This window comes from Callithrix jacchus, chromosome 11, assembly GCF_049354715.1.
Source record: "Callithrix jacchus isolate 240 chromosome 11, calJac240_pri, whole genome shotgun sequence".
In the NCBI taxonomy this organism is placed as follows: domain Eukaryota; kingdom Metazoa; phylum Chordata; class Mammalia; order Primates; family Cebidae; genus Callithrix; species Callithrix jacchus.
The window spans coordinates 112141699-112160591 of NC_133512.1; the positions used below are offsets into that span (position 1 = coordinate 112141699).

Genomic DNA, 18893 nt, shown 5'->3' on the forward strand with positions numbered 1-18893 from the left:
CCCAGGATTCAATTATCTCCACCTGGCCCTGCCCTTGATACATGGGGATTATTACAATTAAAGGTGAGATTTGGGTGGGGACACAGCCAAACTATATCAAGTGGTAAAAGTGGACTTTATTAAGTTGAATAAGTTCCCCTTTATTCCTTTTTTTTCCTTGAGATGGAATCTTATTGTTGTCACCAAGACTGGAGTGCAATGGTGCAATCTTGGCTCAGTGCAACCACTGCCACTTGGGTTCCAGAAATTTCCACCTCAGCCTCCTGAGTAGCTGAGGTTACAGGTGCCCACCACCATGCTTGGCTAATTTTTGTGTTTTTAGTAGAGATGGGGTTTCACCATGTTGGCCAGGCTGGTTTTGAACTCCTGACCTCAGGCGATTCACCTGCCTCAGCCTCCCAAAGTGCTGGATTTACAGGCATGAGCCACCACACGCAGCCTATTCCAATATTTTTTTTCTGAGACATTTTATCATGGATGGGTATTGAATTATGTCGAATACCAATTTCTGTGCCAGTTAATAGTATCTTGTGATTTTTTTTCTTAAGCTTGGTAATATGAAGGATTTCATCAATTACCTTTTGAATATTAAACTAACCTTGAATTCCTGAAATAGACTTCACTTGGTCATGGTGTATAATTCTTTTTATTTAGAGCTGAATTATATTTGCTAATATTTTGTTAGATTTAGCTTTTTAAATTCTATATTTATGCACAATTTTATTGTGTCATTTCCTTTATTCTTTTTCCCTTGTCTGGTTTTAGTATCAGGCTAATAGTGGTTTTATAAAATGAACTGAAAATTCCTAGTTTCTGGTAGAAATTGTATAGAATGGGTATTAATTCTTCCTTAATTTATTGGTAAAATTTTCCTCTAAAACCACCCAGGCCAGGTGATTTCTTTTTTAGGGTTTTAAAATTATGAAATCAGTTTACTTATTAGTTACAGGGGTATTCAAATATTTTATTTCATATTGAATGAGTTGGGGTAGTTCATATTTTATTGAGGAAATCATCCGTTTTCTTTAAGTTGTCAAATTTGTGTGTAGTTTTTTCTGGTATCTTTTTGATATATGCAGGATTTTTAATGATATCCCCTGTTTCATTCCTCATGTTAGTAGTTTGTGCCTTTTTTCTTTATTTCTTTGTCAGTATTAATAGTAGTTTGTCAGTTTTTATTGATCTTTTCAAACAACCAGTTGTTTCACTGATTTTCTGTGTCATTTTTCTGTTTTCAATTTTATTAATTTCTGCTCTTATCTTTATTATCCTCTTTCTGCTTGCTTTCAGTTTATTTGCTCTTCTTTTTATAGGTCTCTGAGGTTGGAGTTTAGATGATTGATTTGAGATGTTTTCTCATTTTTTAGCATATGCAGTTAGTTCTATAAATTTCTGTATCAGTACTGCTTTAGCTATCTGTCACTTATTTTGATACATTACAGTGTCATTTCCATTAATTTAAATATATATTTTTACTTCCTTTGAGAATATAGTTTTGTAATTTTTGTTTTTATTTTTTATTTAAAAAAAACAAGACACATGTACGGAACATGCAGGTTTGTTACACAGGTATATATGTGCCATGGTGGTTTGCTACATCTATTGACACATCCTCTGTGTTCCCTCCCTTCATGCCTCCCACCCCCCTACAGGCCTTGGTGTGTGTTTTTCCTCTCTATGTGTCCACATGTTCTCATTGTTCAACTCCCACTTATGAGTGAGAACATGTGGTGTTTGGTTTTCTGTTCCTATGTTAAGTTTGCTGAGGATGATGGCTTCTGGCTTCATCCATGTCCCTGGAAAAAACATGATCTCATTCCTTTTTATGACTGCATGGTATTCCATGGGGTATATATGCCACGTTTTCTTTATCCAGTCTATCATTGATGGGCATTTGGGTTGGTTCCATGTCTTTGCTATTGTAAATAGTGCTGCAGTAACCATACATGTGCATGTGTCTTTATAGTAGAATGATTTATATTCCTTCGGGTATATACCCAATAAAGTCTAATAGTATTTCTTGTTCTAGATCCTTGAGGAATCACCATACTGTCTTCTACAATGGTTGAACTAATTTACACTCCCACTAACAGTGTAAAAGCATTCCTATTTCTCCACAGCCTTGCCAGCATCTATTGTTTCTTGACTTTTTAATAATCACCATTCTGACTGGTGTGAGATGATATCTCATTATGGTTTTGATTTACATTTCTCTGATGATCTGTTTTTTTTTCATATGTTTGTTGGCTGCATAAATTGTCTTCTTTTGAGAAGTGTGTGTTCATATCCTTTGCCCACTTTTTGATGGGATTGTTTTTATTTTTCTTGTAAATATATTTAAGTTCCTTGTAAATTTTGGATGTTAGACCTCTGTCAGATGAGTAGATTGCAAAAATTTTCTCCCATTCTGTCAGTTACCTGTTCATTGATGCTAGCTTCTTTTGCTGTGCAGAAGCTCGTTAGTATAATTAGATCCCAATTGTCAATTTTTTGGCTTCTGTTAAAATTGCTTTTGGTGTTTCAGTCATGAAGTCTTTGCCCATGCCTATATCCTGAATGGTATTGCCTAGGTTTTCTTCTAGAGTTTTTATGGTTTGGGGTTTGAAATTTAAGTCTTTAATCCATCTTGAGTTAATTTTTGTATAAGGTGTAAGGAAGGGGTTTGTTTCAGTTTTCTGCACATGGCTAGCCAGTTTTCCCAGTACCACTTATCGAATAGGATATCTTTTCCCCATCGCTTGTTTTTGCCAGGTTTTTCAAAGATCAGACAGTTGTAGATGTGTTGTTATTTCTGAGGTCTCCCTTCTGTTGCATTGGTCTATATGTCTGTTTTGGTAACTGTAGCCTTATAGTATAGTTTGAAGTCAGGTAGTGTGATGACTCCAGCTTTGTTCTTTCTGGTTAGGATTGTCTTGGCTATACAGGGTCTTCTTTGATTCCATATGAAATTTAAAGTATTTTTTTCTAATTCTATGAAGTATGTCAATGGTAGTTTGATGGGAATTGTGTTGTATCTGTAAGTTACTTTGGGCAGTATGACCATTTTCACGATATTGATTCTTCCTATCTATGAGCATGGAATATTTTTCTACTTGTTTGTGTTCTCTCTTGTTTCCTTGAACAGTGGTTGGTAGTTCTCCTTGAAGAGGTCCTTCACATCCCTTGTTAGCTATATTCCTAGGTGTTTTATTCTCTTTGTAGGAATAATGAATGGGAATTCATTCATGATTTAGCTCTCTGCTTGTCTATATTGGTGTAAAGAATTCTAGTGATTTTTGCACATTGATTCTGTATACTGAGATTGATGAAGTTGCTTATCAGTTTAAGGAGTTTTGGGGCTGAGATGATGGGGTTTTCTAAATATAAAATCATATCATCTACAAACAGAGACAATTGGACTCCCTCTCTTCCCATTTGAATACGCTTTCTTTCTCTTGCCTGAATGCCCTGGCCAGAACTTCCAATACTATGTTGAATAAGAGTGGTGAGAGAGGGCATCCTTGTCTTTTACTGGTTTTCAAAGGGAATGCTTCTAGCTTTTGCCTGTTTAATATGATACTGGTTGTGGGTTTGTCATAAATAGCTCTTATTATTTTGAGATGTGTTCCATCAATACCTAGTTTATTGAGAGTTTTTAACATAAAGGGATGTTGAATTTTATTGAAGGCATTTTCTGTATCTGTTGAGATAATCATGTGGTTTCTGTCTTTGGTTCTGTTTATGTGATGGATTATGTTTATTGATTTGTATGTGTTGAACCAGCCTTGTATCCCAGGGATGAAGCCAACTTGATCGTGGTGGATAAGTTTTTCGATATGCTGCTGGATTTGGTTTGCCAGTATTTTATTGAGGATTTTTGCATCAATCTTCATCAAGGATATCGGTCTGAAGTTTTTTTTTGTTGTGTCTCTTCCTGGTGGACAAGACATGTCCACCATTTTATGATGGTGGCTTCATAAAATGAGTTAGGGAGGAGTCCTTCCTTTTCAGTTGTTTGGATTAGTTTCAGAAGGAATGATATCAGCTCCTCTTCGTACTTTTGGTAGAATTGGGCTGTGAATCCATCTGGTCTTGGGTTTTTTTGCTTGGTAGGCTATTAATTATTGCCTCAATTTCAGAACTTGCTATTGGTCTATTCAGGAATTCGACTTCTTCCCGGTTTAATATTGGGAGAGTGTATGTGTCTGGGAATTTCTCCATTTCTTCTAGATTTTCTAGTTTACTTGCATTAAGGTGCTTATAGTATTCTCTGATGGTAGTTTGTATTTCTGTGGGATCAATGGTGATATCCCTATATCATTTTTGTTATGTCTATTTGATTCTTCTCTCTTTTCTTCTTTATTAGTCTAGCCAACGATCTATTTTGTTAATTTTTTCAAAAAAACCAGCTCCTGGATTCAGTGATTTTTTTGGAGAGTTTTTTGTGTCTCTATGTCTTCTGTTAGCTTTTGGATTTGTTTGCTCTTTTTTTTATTTTTTATTTTTTATTGCATTTTAGGTTTTGGGGTACATGTGCAGAGCATGCAATACAGTTGCATAGGTACACACATGGCAGTGTGTTTTGTTTGCTTTCTCCCCTTCACCCACATTTGGCATTTCTCCCCGGGCTATCCCTCCCCACCTCCCCCTCCCACTGGCCCTCCCCTTTTCCCCCCAATAGACCCCAGTGTTTAGTACTCCCCTCTCTGTGTCCATGTGTTCTCATTTTTCATCACCCGCCTATGAGTGAGAATATGCAGTGTTTCATTTTCTGTTCTTGTGTCAGTTTGCTGAGAATGATGTTCTCCAGATTCATCCATGTCCCTACAAATGACACGAACTCATCATTTCTGATTGCTGCATAATATTCCATGGTGTATATGTGCCACATTTTCCCAATCCAGTCTATCATCAATGGGCATTTGGGTTGATTCCAGGTCTTTGCTATTGTAAACAGTGCTGCAATGAACATTCGTGTGCATGTGTCCTTATAGTAGAACGATTTATAGTCTTTTGGATATATACCCAGTAATGGGATTGCTGGGTCAAATGGAATTTCTATTTCTAAGGCCTTGAGGAATCGCCACACTGTCTTCCACAATGGTTGGACTAATTTACACTCCCACCAACAGTGTAAAAGTGTTCCTTTTTCTCCACATCCTCTCCAGCATCTGTTGTCTCCAGATTTTTTAATGATCGCCATTCTAACTGGCATGAGATGGTATCTCCATGTGGTTTTGATTTGCATCTCTCTGATGACCAGTGACGATGAGCATTTTTTCATATGATTGTTGGCCTCATAAATGTCTTCTTTTGTAATGTGTCTGTTCATATCCTTTGCCCAATTTTGAATGGGCTTGTTTGTTTTTTTCCTGTAAATCTGTTTGAGTTCTTTGTAAATTCTGGATATCAGCCCTTTGTCAGATGGGTAAACTGCAAAAATTTTTTCCCATTCTGTTGGTTGTCAATTCACACTAGAGACTGCTTCTTTTGCCGTGCAGAAGCTGTGGAGTTTCATTAGGTCCCATTTGTCTATTTTGGCCTTTGTTGCCAATGCTTTTGGTGTTTTGGTCATGAAGTCCTTGCCTACTTCTATGTCCTGGATGGTTTTGCCTAGATTTCCTTCTAGGGTTTTTTATGGTGCCAGGTCTTATGTTTAAGTCTTTAATCCATCTGGAGTTAATTTTAGTGTAAGGTGTCAGGAAGGGGTCCAGTTTCTGCTTTCTGCACATGGCTAGCCAGTTTTCCCAGCACCATTTGTTGAACAGGGAATCCTTTCCCCATTGCTTGTTTTTGTCGGGTTTATCAAAGATTGTATGGTTGTAGCTATGTTGTGTTGCCTCCACTGCCTCTGTTCTGTTCCATTGGTCTATATCTCTGTTTTGGTACCAGTACTATGCTGTTTTGATTACTGTAGCCTTGTAGTATAGTTTGAAATCCGGTAGTGTGATGCCCCCCACTGTGTTCTTTTTGCTTAGAATTGACTTGGCTATGCGGGCTCTCTTTTGGTTCCATATGAAGTTCATGGTGGTTTTTTCCAGTTCTGTGAAGAAAGTCAATGGTAGCTTGATGGGTATAGCATTGATTCTGTAAATTACTTTGGGCAGTATAGCCATTTTTATGATATTAATTCTTCCTAACCATGAACATGGAATGTTTCTCCATCTGTTTGTGTCCTCTCTGATTTCGTTGAGCAGTGGTTTGTAGTTTTCCCTGAAGAGGTCCCTTACATTCCTTGTGAGTTGTATTCCAAGGTATTTTATTCTTTTTGTAGCAATTGTGAATGGCAGTTCGTTCTTGATTTGGCTCTCTTTAAGTCTGTTATTGGTGTAGAGGAAGGCTTGTGATTTTTGCACATTGATTTTATATCCTGAGACTTTGCTGAAGTTGCTTATCAGTTTCAGGAGTTTTTGGGCTGAGGCGATGGGGTCTTCTAGGTATACTGTCATGTCGTCTGCAAATAGAGACAATTTGGCTTCCACCTTTCCTATTTGAATACCCTTTATTTCTTTTTCTTGCCTGATTGCTGTGGCTAGAACTTCCAGTACTATATTGAATAGGAGTGGTGACAGAGGGCATCCTTGTCTAGTATCGGATTTCAAAGGGAATGCTTCCAGTTTTTGCCCATTCAGTATGATATTGGCTGTTGGTTTGTCATAAATAGCTTTTATTACTTTGAGATACGTTCCATCGATACCGAGTTTATTGAGGGTTTTTAGCATAAAGGGCTGTTGAATTTTGTCAAATGCCTTCTCTGCATCAATTGAGATGATCATGTGGTTTTTGTTTTTGGTTCTGTTTATGTGGTGAATTACGTTTATAGACTTGCGTATATTGAACCAGCCTTGCATCCCCGGGATGAATCCTACTTGATCATGATGAATAAGTTTTTTGATTTGCTGTTGCAATCAGCTTGCCAATATTTTATTGAAGATTTTTGCATCTATGTTCATCATGGATATTGGCCTGAAGTTTTCTTTTCTTGTGGGTCTCTGCCGGGTTTTGGTATCAGGATGATATTGGTCTCATAGAATGATTTGGGAAGGATTCCTTCTTTTTGGATTATTTGGAAAAGTTTCAGAAGAAATGGTACCAGCTCCTCTTTGTGTGTCTGGTAGAATTCGGCTGTGAACCTGTCTGGACCTGGGCTTTTTTTGTGTGGTAGGCTCTTAATTGCTGCCTCGACTTCTGCCCTTGTTATTGGTCTATTCATAGTTTCAGCTTCCTTTTGGTTTTGGCTTGGGAGGACACAGGAGTCCAGGAATTTATCCATTTCTTCCAGGTTTACTAGTTTATGTGCATAGAGTTGTTTGTAATATTCTCTGATGATGGTTTGAATTTCTGTGGAATCTGTGGTGATTTCCCCTTTATCATTTTTTATTGCATCTATTTGGTTGTTCTCTCTTTCCTTTTTAATCAATCTGGTTAGTGGTCTGTCTATTTTGTTGATCTTTTCAAAAAACCAGCTCTTGGATTTATTGATTTTTTGGAGGGTTTTTCGTGTGTCAATCTCCTTCAGTTCAGCTTTGATCTTAGTTATTTCTTGTCTTCTGCTGGGTTTTGAGTTTTTTTGATTTTGCTCCTCTAGCTCTTTCCATTTTAACGATAGGGTGTCAATTTTGGATCTCTCCATTCTTTTCATATGGGCACTTATTGCTATATACTTTCCTCTAGAGACTGCTTTAAATGTGTCCCAGAGATTCTGGCATGTTGTGTCTTCATTCTCATTGGTTTCGAAGAACTTCTTTATTTCTGCTTTCATTTCATTGTTTATCCAGTCAACATTCAAGAGCCAGTTGTTCAGTTTCCATGAAGCTGTGCGGTTCTGGGTTGGTTTCTGAATTCTGAGTTCTAACTTGATTGCACTATGGTCTGAGAGGCTGTTTATGATGATTTCAGTTGTTTTGCATTTGTTGAGCAGTGCTTTACTTTCAATTATGTGGTCAATTTTAGAGTAGGTGTGATGTGGTGCTGAGAAGAATGTATATTCTGTGGATTTGGGGTGGAGAGTTCTGTAAATGTCTATCAGGTTTGCTTGCTCCAGGTCTGAGTTCAAGCCCTGGATATCCTTGTTGATTTTCTGTCTGGTTGATCTGTCTAATATTGACAGTGGAGTGTTAAAGTCTCCCACTATTATTGTGTGGGAGTCTAAGTCTCTTTGTAAGTCGTTAAGAACTTGCCTTATGTATCTGGGTCCTCCTGTATTGGGTCCATATATGTTTAGGATCGTTAGCTCTTCTTGTTGTATGGATCCTTTTACCATTATGTCATGGCCTTCTTTGTCTCTTTTGATCTTTGTTGCTTTAAAGTCTATTTTATCAGAGATGAGAATTGCAACTCCTGCTTTCTTTTGCTCTCCATTTGCTTGGTAAATCTTCCTCCATCCCTTTATTTTGAGCCTTTGTGTATCCTTGCATGTGAGATGCGTTTCCTGGATACAGCACACTGATGGGTTTTGGCTTTTTATCCAATTTGCCAGTCTGTGTCTTTTGATTGGTGCATTTAGTCCATTTACATTTAGGGTTAATATTGTTATGTGTCAATTTGATACTGCCATTTTGATGCTAGGTGGCTGTTTTGCCCGTTAGTTGTTGTAGATTCTTCATTATGTTGATCCTCTTTAGCATTTAGTGTGATTTTGGAATGGCTGGTACTGGTTGTTCCTTTCTATGTGTAGTCCCTCTTTCAGGAGCTCTTGTAAAGCAGGCCTGGTGGTGACAAAATCTCTGAGTACTTGCTTGTTTGCAAAGGATTTTATTTATTTTTTCACTTCTGAAGCTCAGTTTGGCTGTATATGAAATTCTGTGTTGAAAGTTCTTTTCTTTAAGAATGTTGAATATTGGCCCCCACTCTCTTCTGGCTTGTAGAGTTTCTGCCGAGAGATCTGCTGTGAGTCTGATGGGCTTCCCTTTGTGGGTGACCCGACCTTTCTCCCTGGCTGCCCTTAGTATTTTCTCCTTTATTTCAACCTTGTTGAATCTGACGATTATGTGCCTTGGGGTTGCTCTTCTTGCGGAATATCTTTGTGGTGTTCTCTGTATTTCCTGCAATTGAGTGTTGGCCTGTCTTGCTAGGTGGGGGAAATTTTCCTGGATAATGTCCTGAAAAGTATTTTCCAGCTTGGATTCATTCTCTTTGTCACATTCTGGTACGCCTATCAAACGTAGGTTAGGTCTCTTCACATAGTCCCACATTTCTTGGAGACTTTGTTCATTCCTTTTTGGGCTTTTTTCTTTAATCGTGGTTTCTCGTTTTATTTCATTGAGTTGATCTTCGACTTCTGATATTCTTTCTTCTGCTTGGTCAATTCGGCTATTGAAACTTGTGCATGCTTCACGAAGTTCTCGTATTGTGTTTTTCAGCTCCTTTAATTCATTCATATTCCTCTCTAAGTTATCCATTCTTGTTATCATTTTCTCAAATCTTTTTTCAGGGTTCTTAGTTTCTTTACGTTGATTTAAAACATGTTCTTTTAGCTCACAAAAGTTTCTCATTATCCACCTTCTGAAGTCTAATTCCGTCATTTCGTCACAGTCATTCTCCATCCAGCTTTGTTCCCTTGCTGGTGAGGAGTTTTGGTCCTTTCTAGGCGGCGAGGTGTTCTGGTTTCGGGTGTTTTCCTCCTTTTTGCGCTGGTTTCTTCCCATCTTTGTGGATTTATCCACCTGTCGTCTGTGTAGTTGCTGACTTTTCGATTGGGTCTCTGACTGGACACCCAGATTGTTGATTATGAAGTATTTCTGTTACTTGGTTTTCCTTCTACGAGTCTAGCCCCTTCACTGTACATCTGCTGAGGTCCACTCCAGGCCCTGCTTGTCTGGGGTGCACCTATAGCAGCTGCGGAACAGTGAGGGATGCTACCAGTTTCTTTTACTGCTATCTTTGTCCCAGAATGATGCCTGCCAAATGTCAGTCTTTTGGATATAGAGGGGTCAGGGAGCTGCTTGAGGAGATAGTCTGTAATTTGTAGGAGCTCAAGTGCTGAGCTGTGAGCTCTGTTGTTCATTCAGGGCTGTTAGGCTGCTATGTTTAATTCTGATGCAACATAACTCATAAAAAACTTCTTTTTTTCTCAGGTGCTCTGTCTGGGGGGTGGGGTTGGGGCTTTCCTTGTGAGTGTTCGCCCCGCTGTCTTGCCCAGCTAGGAGGCAGTCAAGTCACTATTTGCCTGCTGAGGCTCCGCCCTGCTGGTGTGAGGTTCGCCCTGTTGCTGCAGGCTCTGCCCTTCTGCTGTGGTCTCCGCCCTGTTGCCACAGGCTACACCCTGCGGCGGAGTCTCTCTGTTGTACCAGGTTGCCTCGGCAACGGCAGGCTGCGTAAGCAAAGGGCGTGTACCTCAGTAGGGGCTGATTGCCTTGGTAATGGCGGATGCCGCTCCCCCACGGAGCTGCGCTTTAAGAAAACCTCCTCACCAGGAGCGTTTGGAATCGCCATTTTGTTTGTCGCACTGCGCTCCCCCAAACGCTGAGTACCTGGGATTTCCTGGGCTGGCTCACTGTCCAAGTCCCGTTCAGTGTCAAGTTCAGCCCTCTCAGGTCTCAGTTTGCCGGTTCAACAGGGCTCCCGTAACAGTGCGCTTTTGTATGGAGCGCTGTGGAGTGCCTGTGCGCTCCAGCGCGGGCCAGAGTCGCACTGGCTGCTGGCTACACCAGCCGAGACCTCTGCCTGGTGTCCCACGTCTCTTTTATACCTGGGAATTTCCCCGTTCTGTGGGCAACTAAGATCCCTCTGGAAATGTGTTCCCAACTCACCCTCTCCACGCATCCAGCGAGAGCTTCAATCCTGGGTTGTTCTCACAGCGCCATCTTGAGTCCTCCATCTGTTTGCTCTTTTATCTCTAGCTCTTTTAATTGTGATGTTAGGGTGTCAATTTGAGATTTTTCTAGCTTTCCAATGTGAGCATTTAGTGCTATAAATTTTTCTTTTCAGCCCTATATTCATTCTCTTGTCCTTCTGAAACTACAATAATGTGAATATTAGATCTTGTTTTATAGTCTTACAGGTCCCTGAGGCTCTATTTATTTTATGTTAAGCCTATTTTTCTCTGATGTTCAGGTTGGATAATTTCTATTTTTCTATCTCTCTCAATTCACTGATTCCTCTGTTTGCATAGTTGTACTGTTGTGTTCAGCCATTACGCTTTTAAAATTTCAGTTGTATTTTTTAATTCAAAAATTTCAGTTTGGTTCTTATTAATATATATTTTTTCTCTCTCTGCTGAGGCTTTCTATTTTTTTTCACTTGTTTTTAAGTGTGTTTATAAATGTTTCTTTGAAGCATTTTTATTATGACTGCTTTAAAAATCTTTGTCAAAAAATTCTGACATCACTATCTTCTCAGTGTTGGTGTCCATTAATTATCATTTTCAGTTTTAGATCTTCCTGGTTCTTGGCACAACAATTTATTTCTGATTAAAACATGGTCACTTTCATATTATGTTATGAGACTCTGGATCTTATGTAAACCCTCTGTTTCAGTTGGCTTTGTGTTACTCTGATCCAGCACAGGGAGTGGGAAGGTAAGACCTCATTACTGCAAGATGGAAGTGGAAGTCCAGGTTCCCCATCTGGACTTCATTTACACCAGAGACAGGAGGCTTCTAATTATTATTGGACAGATGTGGAGGTTCATCTCCATGTGTAGCTTCCAATGAGACTGTGGTGGGGTCTAGGTGACAATTAGGACATGGCTTGATTTTTAGTCATTACTTTCATAAGAGATTCTTTATATATTAATACTTTAAATCTAGAAATGCACTCAATGAGGATTGGCCTGAGCATGAAGGTACAGACAAATAGTAAGGTATTAATTAAGACTTCTTTGGTTACAAGTAACAAACCAATTCAAGCTAGCTTAATAAAAAAAAGCATTAGGTAGGGTAGGGGAAGAGTTATAAGAAAGTACAAAGCTACTCATGGAAACAAAGGGAGAGGGAATTCAGCCAGCCTTCAGGAAAGGATTAGTACTAGAAAATGGAAAACTCCCAAGGCTTTTTATTCATCTGCATTCTCTGCTTTTCTCTTTTCCACAGGAAAGTTTTTACTTCCCTTAGCTCAAATTTGCATCCTACAGCAGTTTCACGTACAAGACTGATCCACTATCTCTCATTCCAATTCCGAAGTATAGAGAAAGATAATCTGACCAGCAACCATGCCAGTGGGTAGAGGTCACATAATTACAAATGCAGCTTTTGGAAACTCTACCCTTGTGGATCAAGAGGCAGTCCACAGAGAAGGGCAAATTGTGCCTGGAGTGGATACCCCCGAAAGTATCTGATATAGTACACGTGGAAATATTAAAAAGTAGGAAGGCAGCAAGCAAGGCCTTTCTTAACAGACAATCTCATTGCAAACTTAAACATTGGCAGGTTGATTTTTGTTGTTGTTGTTGTTTTACAGCTTAGTTCTTTATGGCTACCTTTTTCTGTTTTACATATCCTTTGTCTGACTATATCAACACTCTCACTATTCCCTATAGTAAGTGATTCAGGGTAAAGTGAGAATAAGCAAAGAATGAGGAGATTACACTTTGTTAAACCATCTTAGACATTGGTCTAAATTAGGATTAAGGAGTGCCTGTAATCCCAGCACTTTGGGAGGCCGAGACGGGTGGATCACGAGGTCAACAGATCGAGACCATCCTGGTCAACATGGTGAAACCCCGTCTCTACTAAAAATACAAAAAATTAGCTGGGCATGGTGGCGCGTGCCTGTAATCCCAGCTACTCAGGAGGCTGAGGCAGGAGAATTGCCTGAACCCAGGAGGCGGAGGTTGCGGTGAGCCAAGATCATGCCATTGCACTCCAGCCCGGGTAACAAGAGCAAAACGCCGTCTCAAAAAAAAAAGGAGAAACTAGTTTATGTGCTGTAAGAGTTTGCAGAATTATCTTGTTGAAGGATATAACATCTGAATGTAATGATAGGGCTGAAACCTAAATTGTCTGTTCTCTTCTTAAGCCAAAATGCATAGGGTCTAGGTGGATTAATAGGTGAATTGTATGTAAACAAGATGATTTACATACCTTAAATTTCTCTCTGGTCAAACATGGGTCAGATTTCAAATATGGAGGAATAAATCTCATGTTTGGCATTTCATTTGGTAATGATAAAAATTCTTGAGAAAGATTATGCAAATCAAAATATAATTGGAGAGATTTTTTTTTACTTCCAGTGAGATGAAGTAGGTGCATTTTCCCTATTCTTTGCACTAAAAATAACTACAAACCCCTGACATTATATATAAAATAAACATAAGACAACTCTGAAAGGTAGAAAGCAGGCAGACCACCTAGGGATTTCAAGAACCAAGGAACAACACAGTGGTGTCTCCTGGGTTTTCTTTTTGCCTCATATATCCAAGACTTGCAGCTGAGGAAGCCAGCAATCTGAAAACCCAAATGGGCCCAGACACGTACACAAAAAGCTCTCAACAACAGCCTGTGCTATACAGACAAAGGATCAAGAAAGGGATAGCCTACTGATATAGAAAATGTTAGGCCATAACCACTGTACTCCAGCCAAGCACCACAGATAAACAGTGCCCTCACTCCCACCTGTGTAAGCAGAGGCAGAGTGAGGGGCTTACACTTCCATTCTTATGAGGTTTAAGAAGGCATCTCAAACCTTTGCTAGGGTGGTGCCAAAGAAGGACAAGTAGAAGACAAAACTTTGACCGCCCCCAACCCCAACGCTGGCCTATAAAGAGTCTCTGCCTTCCCATGGGGTGTCATTGGAAACCAAATGGGGAGCCTAGATTTCCACACTCAACAGACAGAAATGAAGCCTCTTCCTCTCCTCATTGGGCTGGTATAAAAGGAGGCCTATTGTAGAGTCAGGGTTTTTACAAATGCGCAGTAGCAATGGCTCATAGCTTTCACACATTTTCTTATTAAAGTATTCATAAGTTTACTTACAGTTGATATGTAAGTACTCTTTGTATATTAAATATATTGGTCATGTTTTTCACTTATAAAGAGAAATGGCAAAGCATAATGATGAATTTTAGGAGGATTCTGGAGTCAGAAGGTCTAGGTGGATTTGAATCCAGATTCCACTACATATTGGCTAATGAGGTTTTGGATAAATTATTTAACCTCTTTGCACCTCAATTTGCTCATGTGTAAAATGTAAAGTGTAAACATATAACTTAGAACAATGTGTTGCACATAGGAAGTACATTATAAAAACCTGTTGATAATATTAGTATTGTATTTATTATTTTCAGCTCGTTACTGTCTTTACTTTTATTTATATGTGTTTCCTTTCTGCCTTAGAAGTGGTTCTGTTTTTTACCTTTAGAAGGAAACTGATCTCACTGTTTCTGCTTTCATCTGAGTATCAATAAACTAAAGTGGCCCAGATTAATTATTTTTAATTCTGGTTACCGCATAGGATTATAAGGTTTAAAACACCTGACAATTTTCAAGTCAGGCTATAATCATACTTTATGCATACTTTATTAATAGATCTAAATTAATGAGTAGTTTCATGCAAATAATCAATTAAATAAGGCCTGATATCTTACTCCTTTACTTATCAAGTGTTTTTTGACAGCTCTGCCTCTTTGTTCTTTGCCAAATGTGATGTAGCTGACATCATTTTCAAGAGCAGATATTTTTTTCTTAGGATAATGAATTAATAAGCCCTGCTTTCTTAAAAAGATGTGTTAAATAGCTAAGACTGATAAAATTGTATTGACTTACTGATGTTGGATTTGGAAGTTGGTTCTTGGATTGAATAGCTGATTTATCTGAGTGGTTTGCATGTTTTTAGTGCTATGCATGATGGGGAGCAAATGCTGTGATATTTCTTGAGTTTGAGCTTTTCCTTTATCCTTATAGATTCTTTTTTCATCATCTGTCCAATTTACGCCAGTCTTCTTGCCTTGGAAAGATATGCATTCTTTTATTTTGCTTTTTAAGTTGTGGTGCAGATCTGGGGAGCAAGCACAAAAATATGTACAGAGATATGAACTGTATTTATTCACAATTATTTATCAGTCATTATTTTATGCCAAGGATTTTATCTAAAATTCCTTGCCCATCTGAAGCTTGTACTTTAAAGGCAGTGGGCAGATAATAAAGAAACAAGTAAAACATATATTATGTTAGATAATGATAAAGTTTACAGGATAAAGTGAAGCTGCAGAGGGGAGTGGAGAATTCTTGAGGGGTTGATTTCTATTTTTAAAAAGATTTTAAGAGAAAGCCTCCTTAAGAAGCTGACATCTCATGGAAGTTAGGAAGTGAATCAAGCAGGTTTCAGGGGAAAGAGAATTTGAAGCAAAGGCCTTACTGAGGTGGGAGAATAGTAGTATGTTCAAGAACACCAAGAATGTATCAGTGGCTGGAGTAGAATGAACTAAAGGGAAAGGTATAAGAGATGAGTTCAAGTAGGTAACTTGGGTTCAGGTCATGTAGGGCCTCATAGGCCTGTGGAAGGACTTTGATTTTTACTGAATGTGATATGGAGAATCACTGGAAGGCATTGAGCAGAGGAATGTCAGTCTGAGATTTGTTTGGAAAAAATTGTGCTGGTTGCCAAGTTGAGAACAGGTTGAAGAGAGGCAAGAGTGAACAAGCAGGGAGATCTCTTGGAAGGCCACAGAAACAGTCCAGGAGAGAGGGTGATAGCTTGGACCAGGGTGGTGGAAATGGCTAGAAGGGTAAGAAGTGGGGTGGGGGTATTCTGGGCACATACGTGGATTTGCTAAGGAATTGGATATGAGATGAGAGAATAAGAGAGGAACCAATGGTGGCTCCAAAGCTGCTAGTTTGAGGAAATGGCAGTATAGGGATGGGAAGACTGGGAAGAGCATGTTAGAAAAATTAAAAATAGGATTACCATATGACCCAGCAATTCCACTTCTGTTTATATCCCCAAAAGAATTGAGAGCAGGGTCCCAAAGAGACATATATACATTCATATTTATAGCAGCATTATTCATAATAGCCAAAAGTTGTAAGCAACACAAGTGTTCATTGATGAATGGATTAATAAAATGAGGTATATTCATACAATGAAATGTTATTTAGCCTTAAAAAGGAAGAAAATACTGACAAATGCTACAGTATTGATAAATCTTGAGAGCATTATACAAAATAAACCAGACACAAAAAGACAAATGCCCTATTTGTCATCCAAATATTTGACTGCAGTTCCTAATTTGACTAGAATATTCCATTGACTAGAGTAGATACAAAAGTAGAAGGATAGTTTCCAGGTGCTTGGGGGAGGGGAAAATGGGAAGGTGCTGTTTAATAGGCATAAAGTTTAACTTTTAAAGGAGGAAAAGGAGTTCTGGAGATTGTACAACAATGTATTTAACACTACTGACTGCACACTTAGAAATAGTTAAGATGGTACATTTTTAAGTGTATTTTATCACAATTTAGAGACAACATTCTTGGGAAGTGATGGGGAACCCTGAGTGAAGCCTGAAGGAAGACTAGTAGTCAGATATTTTAAAAAAGTCTTATAATTCATAATTATCATGCCTAAATTGGTCTATAGATAGCATAAGAGAAAGTAGAATACTTTTAGAATAAAAGCAAGAAATACACTGTGCTTTGTTAATAAGTGTTTATCTAGTTAGTGATATACACTAAACTGTTTATAGGCAAAATAATATAATTTACAGAATTTATTTTAAAATAGGGAAAAGTTGTAAGAAAACAGATGAAACGAGTAGGAGGATGCTGATGAGGATGAATGATGGGTATCAGTGGACTCATTCTTCTTTCTACTTTTGTTTATATTTGAAAATTTCTACAATAAGTTTTTTGTAAATAAAGGAATTGTCTATTCTTAAAAGAAAAATAAACAGATAAATAAAGCATGCATTATATTAAGTTAGATCTGAAACATAATATATGATTGCAATATCTGGGAATACTGGCAAATGAAATGAACTTATTTACAGTTTCTTGATAGGCCATTCTTAAAGGGCCATTCAATAAACATTCATTGAATGTAGGCCTGGTATGGTAGCTCATGCCTTTAATCCTAGCTCTTTGGGAGGCTGAGGTGGATGGATCACTTGAGGTCACGAGTTCGAGACTAGCCTGGCCAACAGGGTGAAACTTTGTCTCTATTAGAAATACAAAAATTAGCTGTGGGTGGTGGCAGGTGCCTGTAATCCGAGCTATTCAGGAGGCTGAGGCAGAGGAATTGTTTGAACCCAGGAGGCGGAGATTACAGTGAGCCAAGATCGCATCACTGCACTCCAGCCTGGGTGACAGAGCAAGTCTCCATCTCAAAAAAGTAAAAATAAATAAATATACATTCACTGAATGCTTATATCTAGCACTATTTTTGTTTGGTAAATATGCGTGAAAAACACAGTCCCTGCCTTCAATATGTTAAGAATCAGGACTAGAGAGCAAAAAGTGAAGTATCTATTAGAATATACTTCTATAGAGATAAACCAGGACACTTACTACATACATATAGCAATACTTATAGATGGGGGGAAAGGGTATTGGGTAAATGAATAAACACAAGTCAGCCAAGTTAAAAAAAGGAGAGTGATCTAGGTTGTGGAACTAACATGGCACATTTAGGAAATCACAAGAGTGATGTAGAATAATTGGGATATCAGGTAGGTATGCAGACGTGGTTCAAACCTAGAGACTTTGTTTGCAGTAACACTTTTGTGAGAGATCCTCTGAGATGGGAATAATTCATCTGACAGTGGCTAAATAAATGTGTTTCAAATGAAACAATTAGGGGGCCATTGAAGATTTTATGCAAGATAATCGATTTGCATTTTTGAAAGATCACACTGGCACCCAGGAAAACAGAAGATTGAAGAAAAGTGAAACACGAGGCAGGGAGACAAATTAGGAGACTAATGCAGCTATTCAAAGGAGGCAAAATGATGGTCTGAATTAGCAGTAGCATTAAGATGAAGAGAGCAGATTCAAGAGAATCTTTAGAGGTAAATGGATATACCTTCATGTTATTAGATACAAAAAAACAGAAGTATACAACATTAGGATAAGTATTGGGTTTATTACTTAATAACTGGATGATGGCAGTATACTGACTGAGACATGGGATGAGGAGAAAGAGATCAGCAGTGGATAAGTTGAATTGAAGTGCCTGTGGGGAAAAACAGATGGAGATACCCAGTAGGCAGAGGAATATAAAATTCAGGAGAGGCTTAGACTGAAGATTAAAAAAATACGTTGGTTGTCAGTTGCTGGTTGAAGCTACAGGTAGAGATGAGAGTGCTCAAAAATAAAGTATGTGGTGAGAAAGACCAAAGGATGGACGACTGGAAAATAGCCCACTTAAAATTTAGGCAGAGGTGATGTCCTGCATGGTCTCCCCTTCACATATTTCATCATATGTTTCATGAACGGGTAGAGAAACAGAAGTAAAACAGTCTAGTGTCACAGATATGACACTCAGATAGTCATTGAGCTATTGTGGAATAGCTCACAACATGAATATTCCATAATAGCTCAGTGAATCAAGGGAGAGAGTTTAAAGGCCCTGGGAATAATCAACAGTAAAGAAGTCAGTATGGTTTTGTAAATAACCATTTCATGGTATGGCAACAGTAGACATCTTCTCAAGCAGTGGGTTGAGAAGTATACAAGTCAGGAAGTGAAGGTAATGAATGTTGGCTACATTTTGAGGAAGGTGAGAAAGAGGGCAGTAGTTAGAGTTATGTCACTAAGGAAACAGGGACGGGGATCTAGAGCACTGATGAATGAATTAACCTTAAACAGAGGGATATTTATTTCTTTGAAACAAGAAGGAAGGATGTTTGAGATGAGTTAACTTACTGATGGCTCTCTGGTTTTTGTTTTTGTTTTGTATGTGTGTGAAGTAAGAAATGAGGTTATCTACTGAGGGTAAACGGGATACGTTAGGTAGGAGAGAGAGAGGAAAAGATTTAGCATAGTT

The 18893-nt window shown here is 38.5% G+C and overlaps 1 protein-coding gene across 4 annotated transcripts in view; it reads right to left on the bottom strand.

Moving 5' to 3' along the window:
• AGBL3 (AGBL carboxypeptidase 3) overlaps positions 1–18893 on the bottom strand; it is a 140370-nt gene that overhangs the window by 3085 nt on the left and 118392 nt on the right. For all 4 annotated transcript variants that reach the window (XM_078343712.1, XM_009003028.5, XM_078343710.1 and 1 more), the window contains one exon: positions 14681–14912. In XM_078343712.1, the coding sequence (XP_078199838.1) occupies positions 14681–14912 (232 nt within the window). The remainder of the gene's footprint in view (positions 1–14680; positions 14913–18893) is intronic.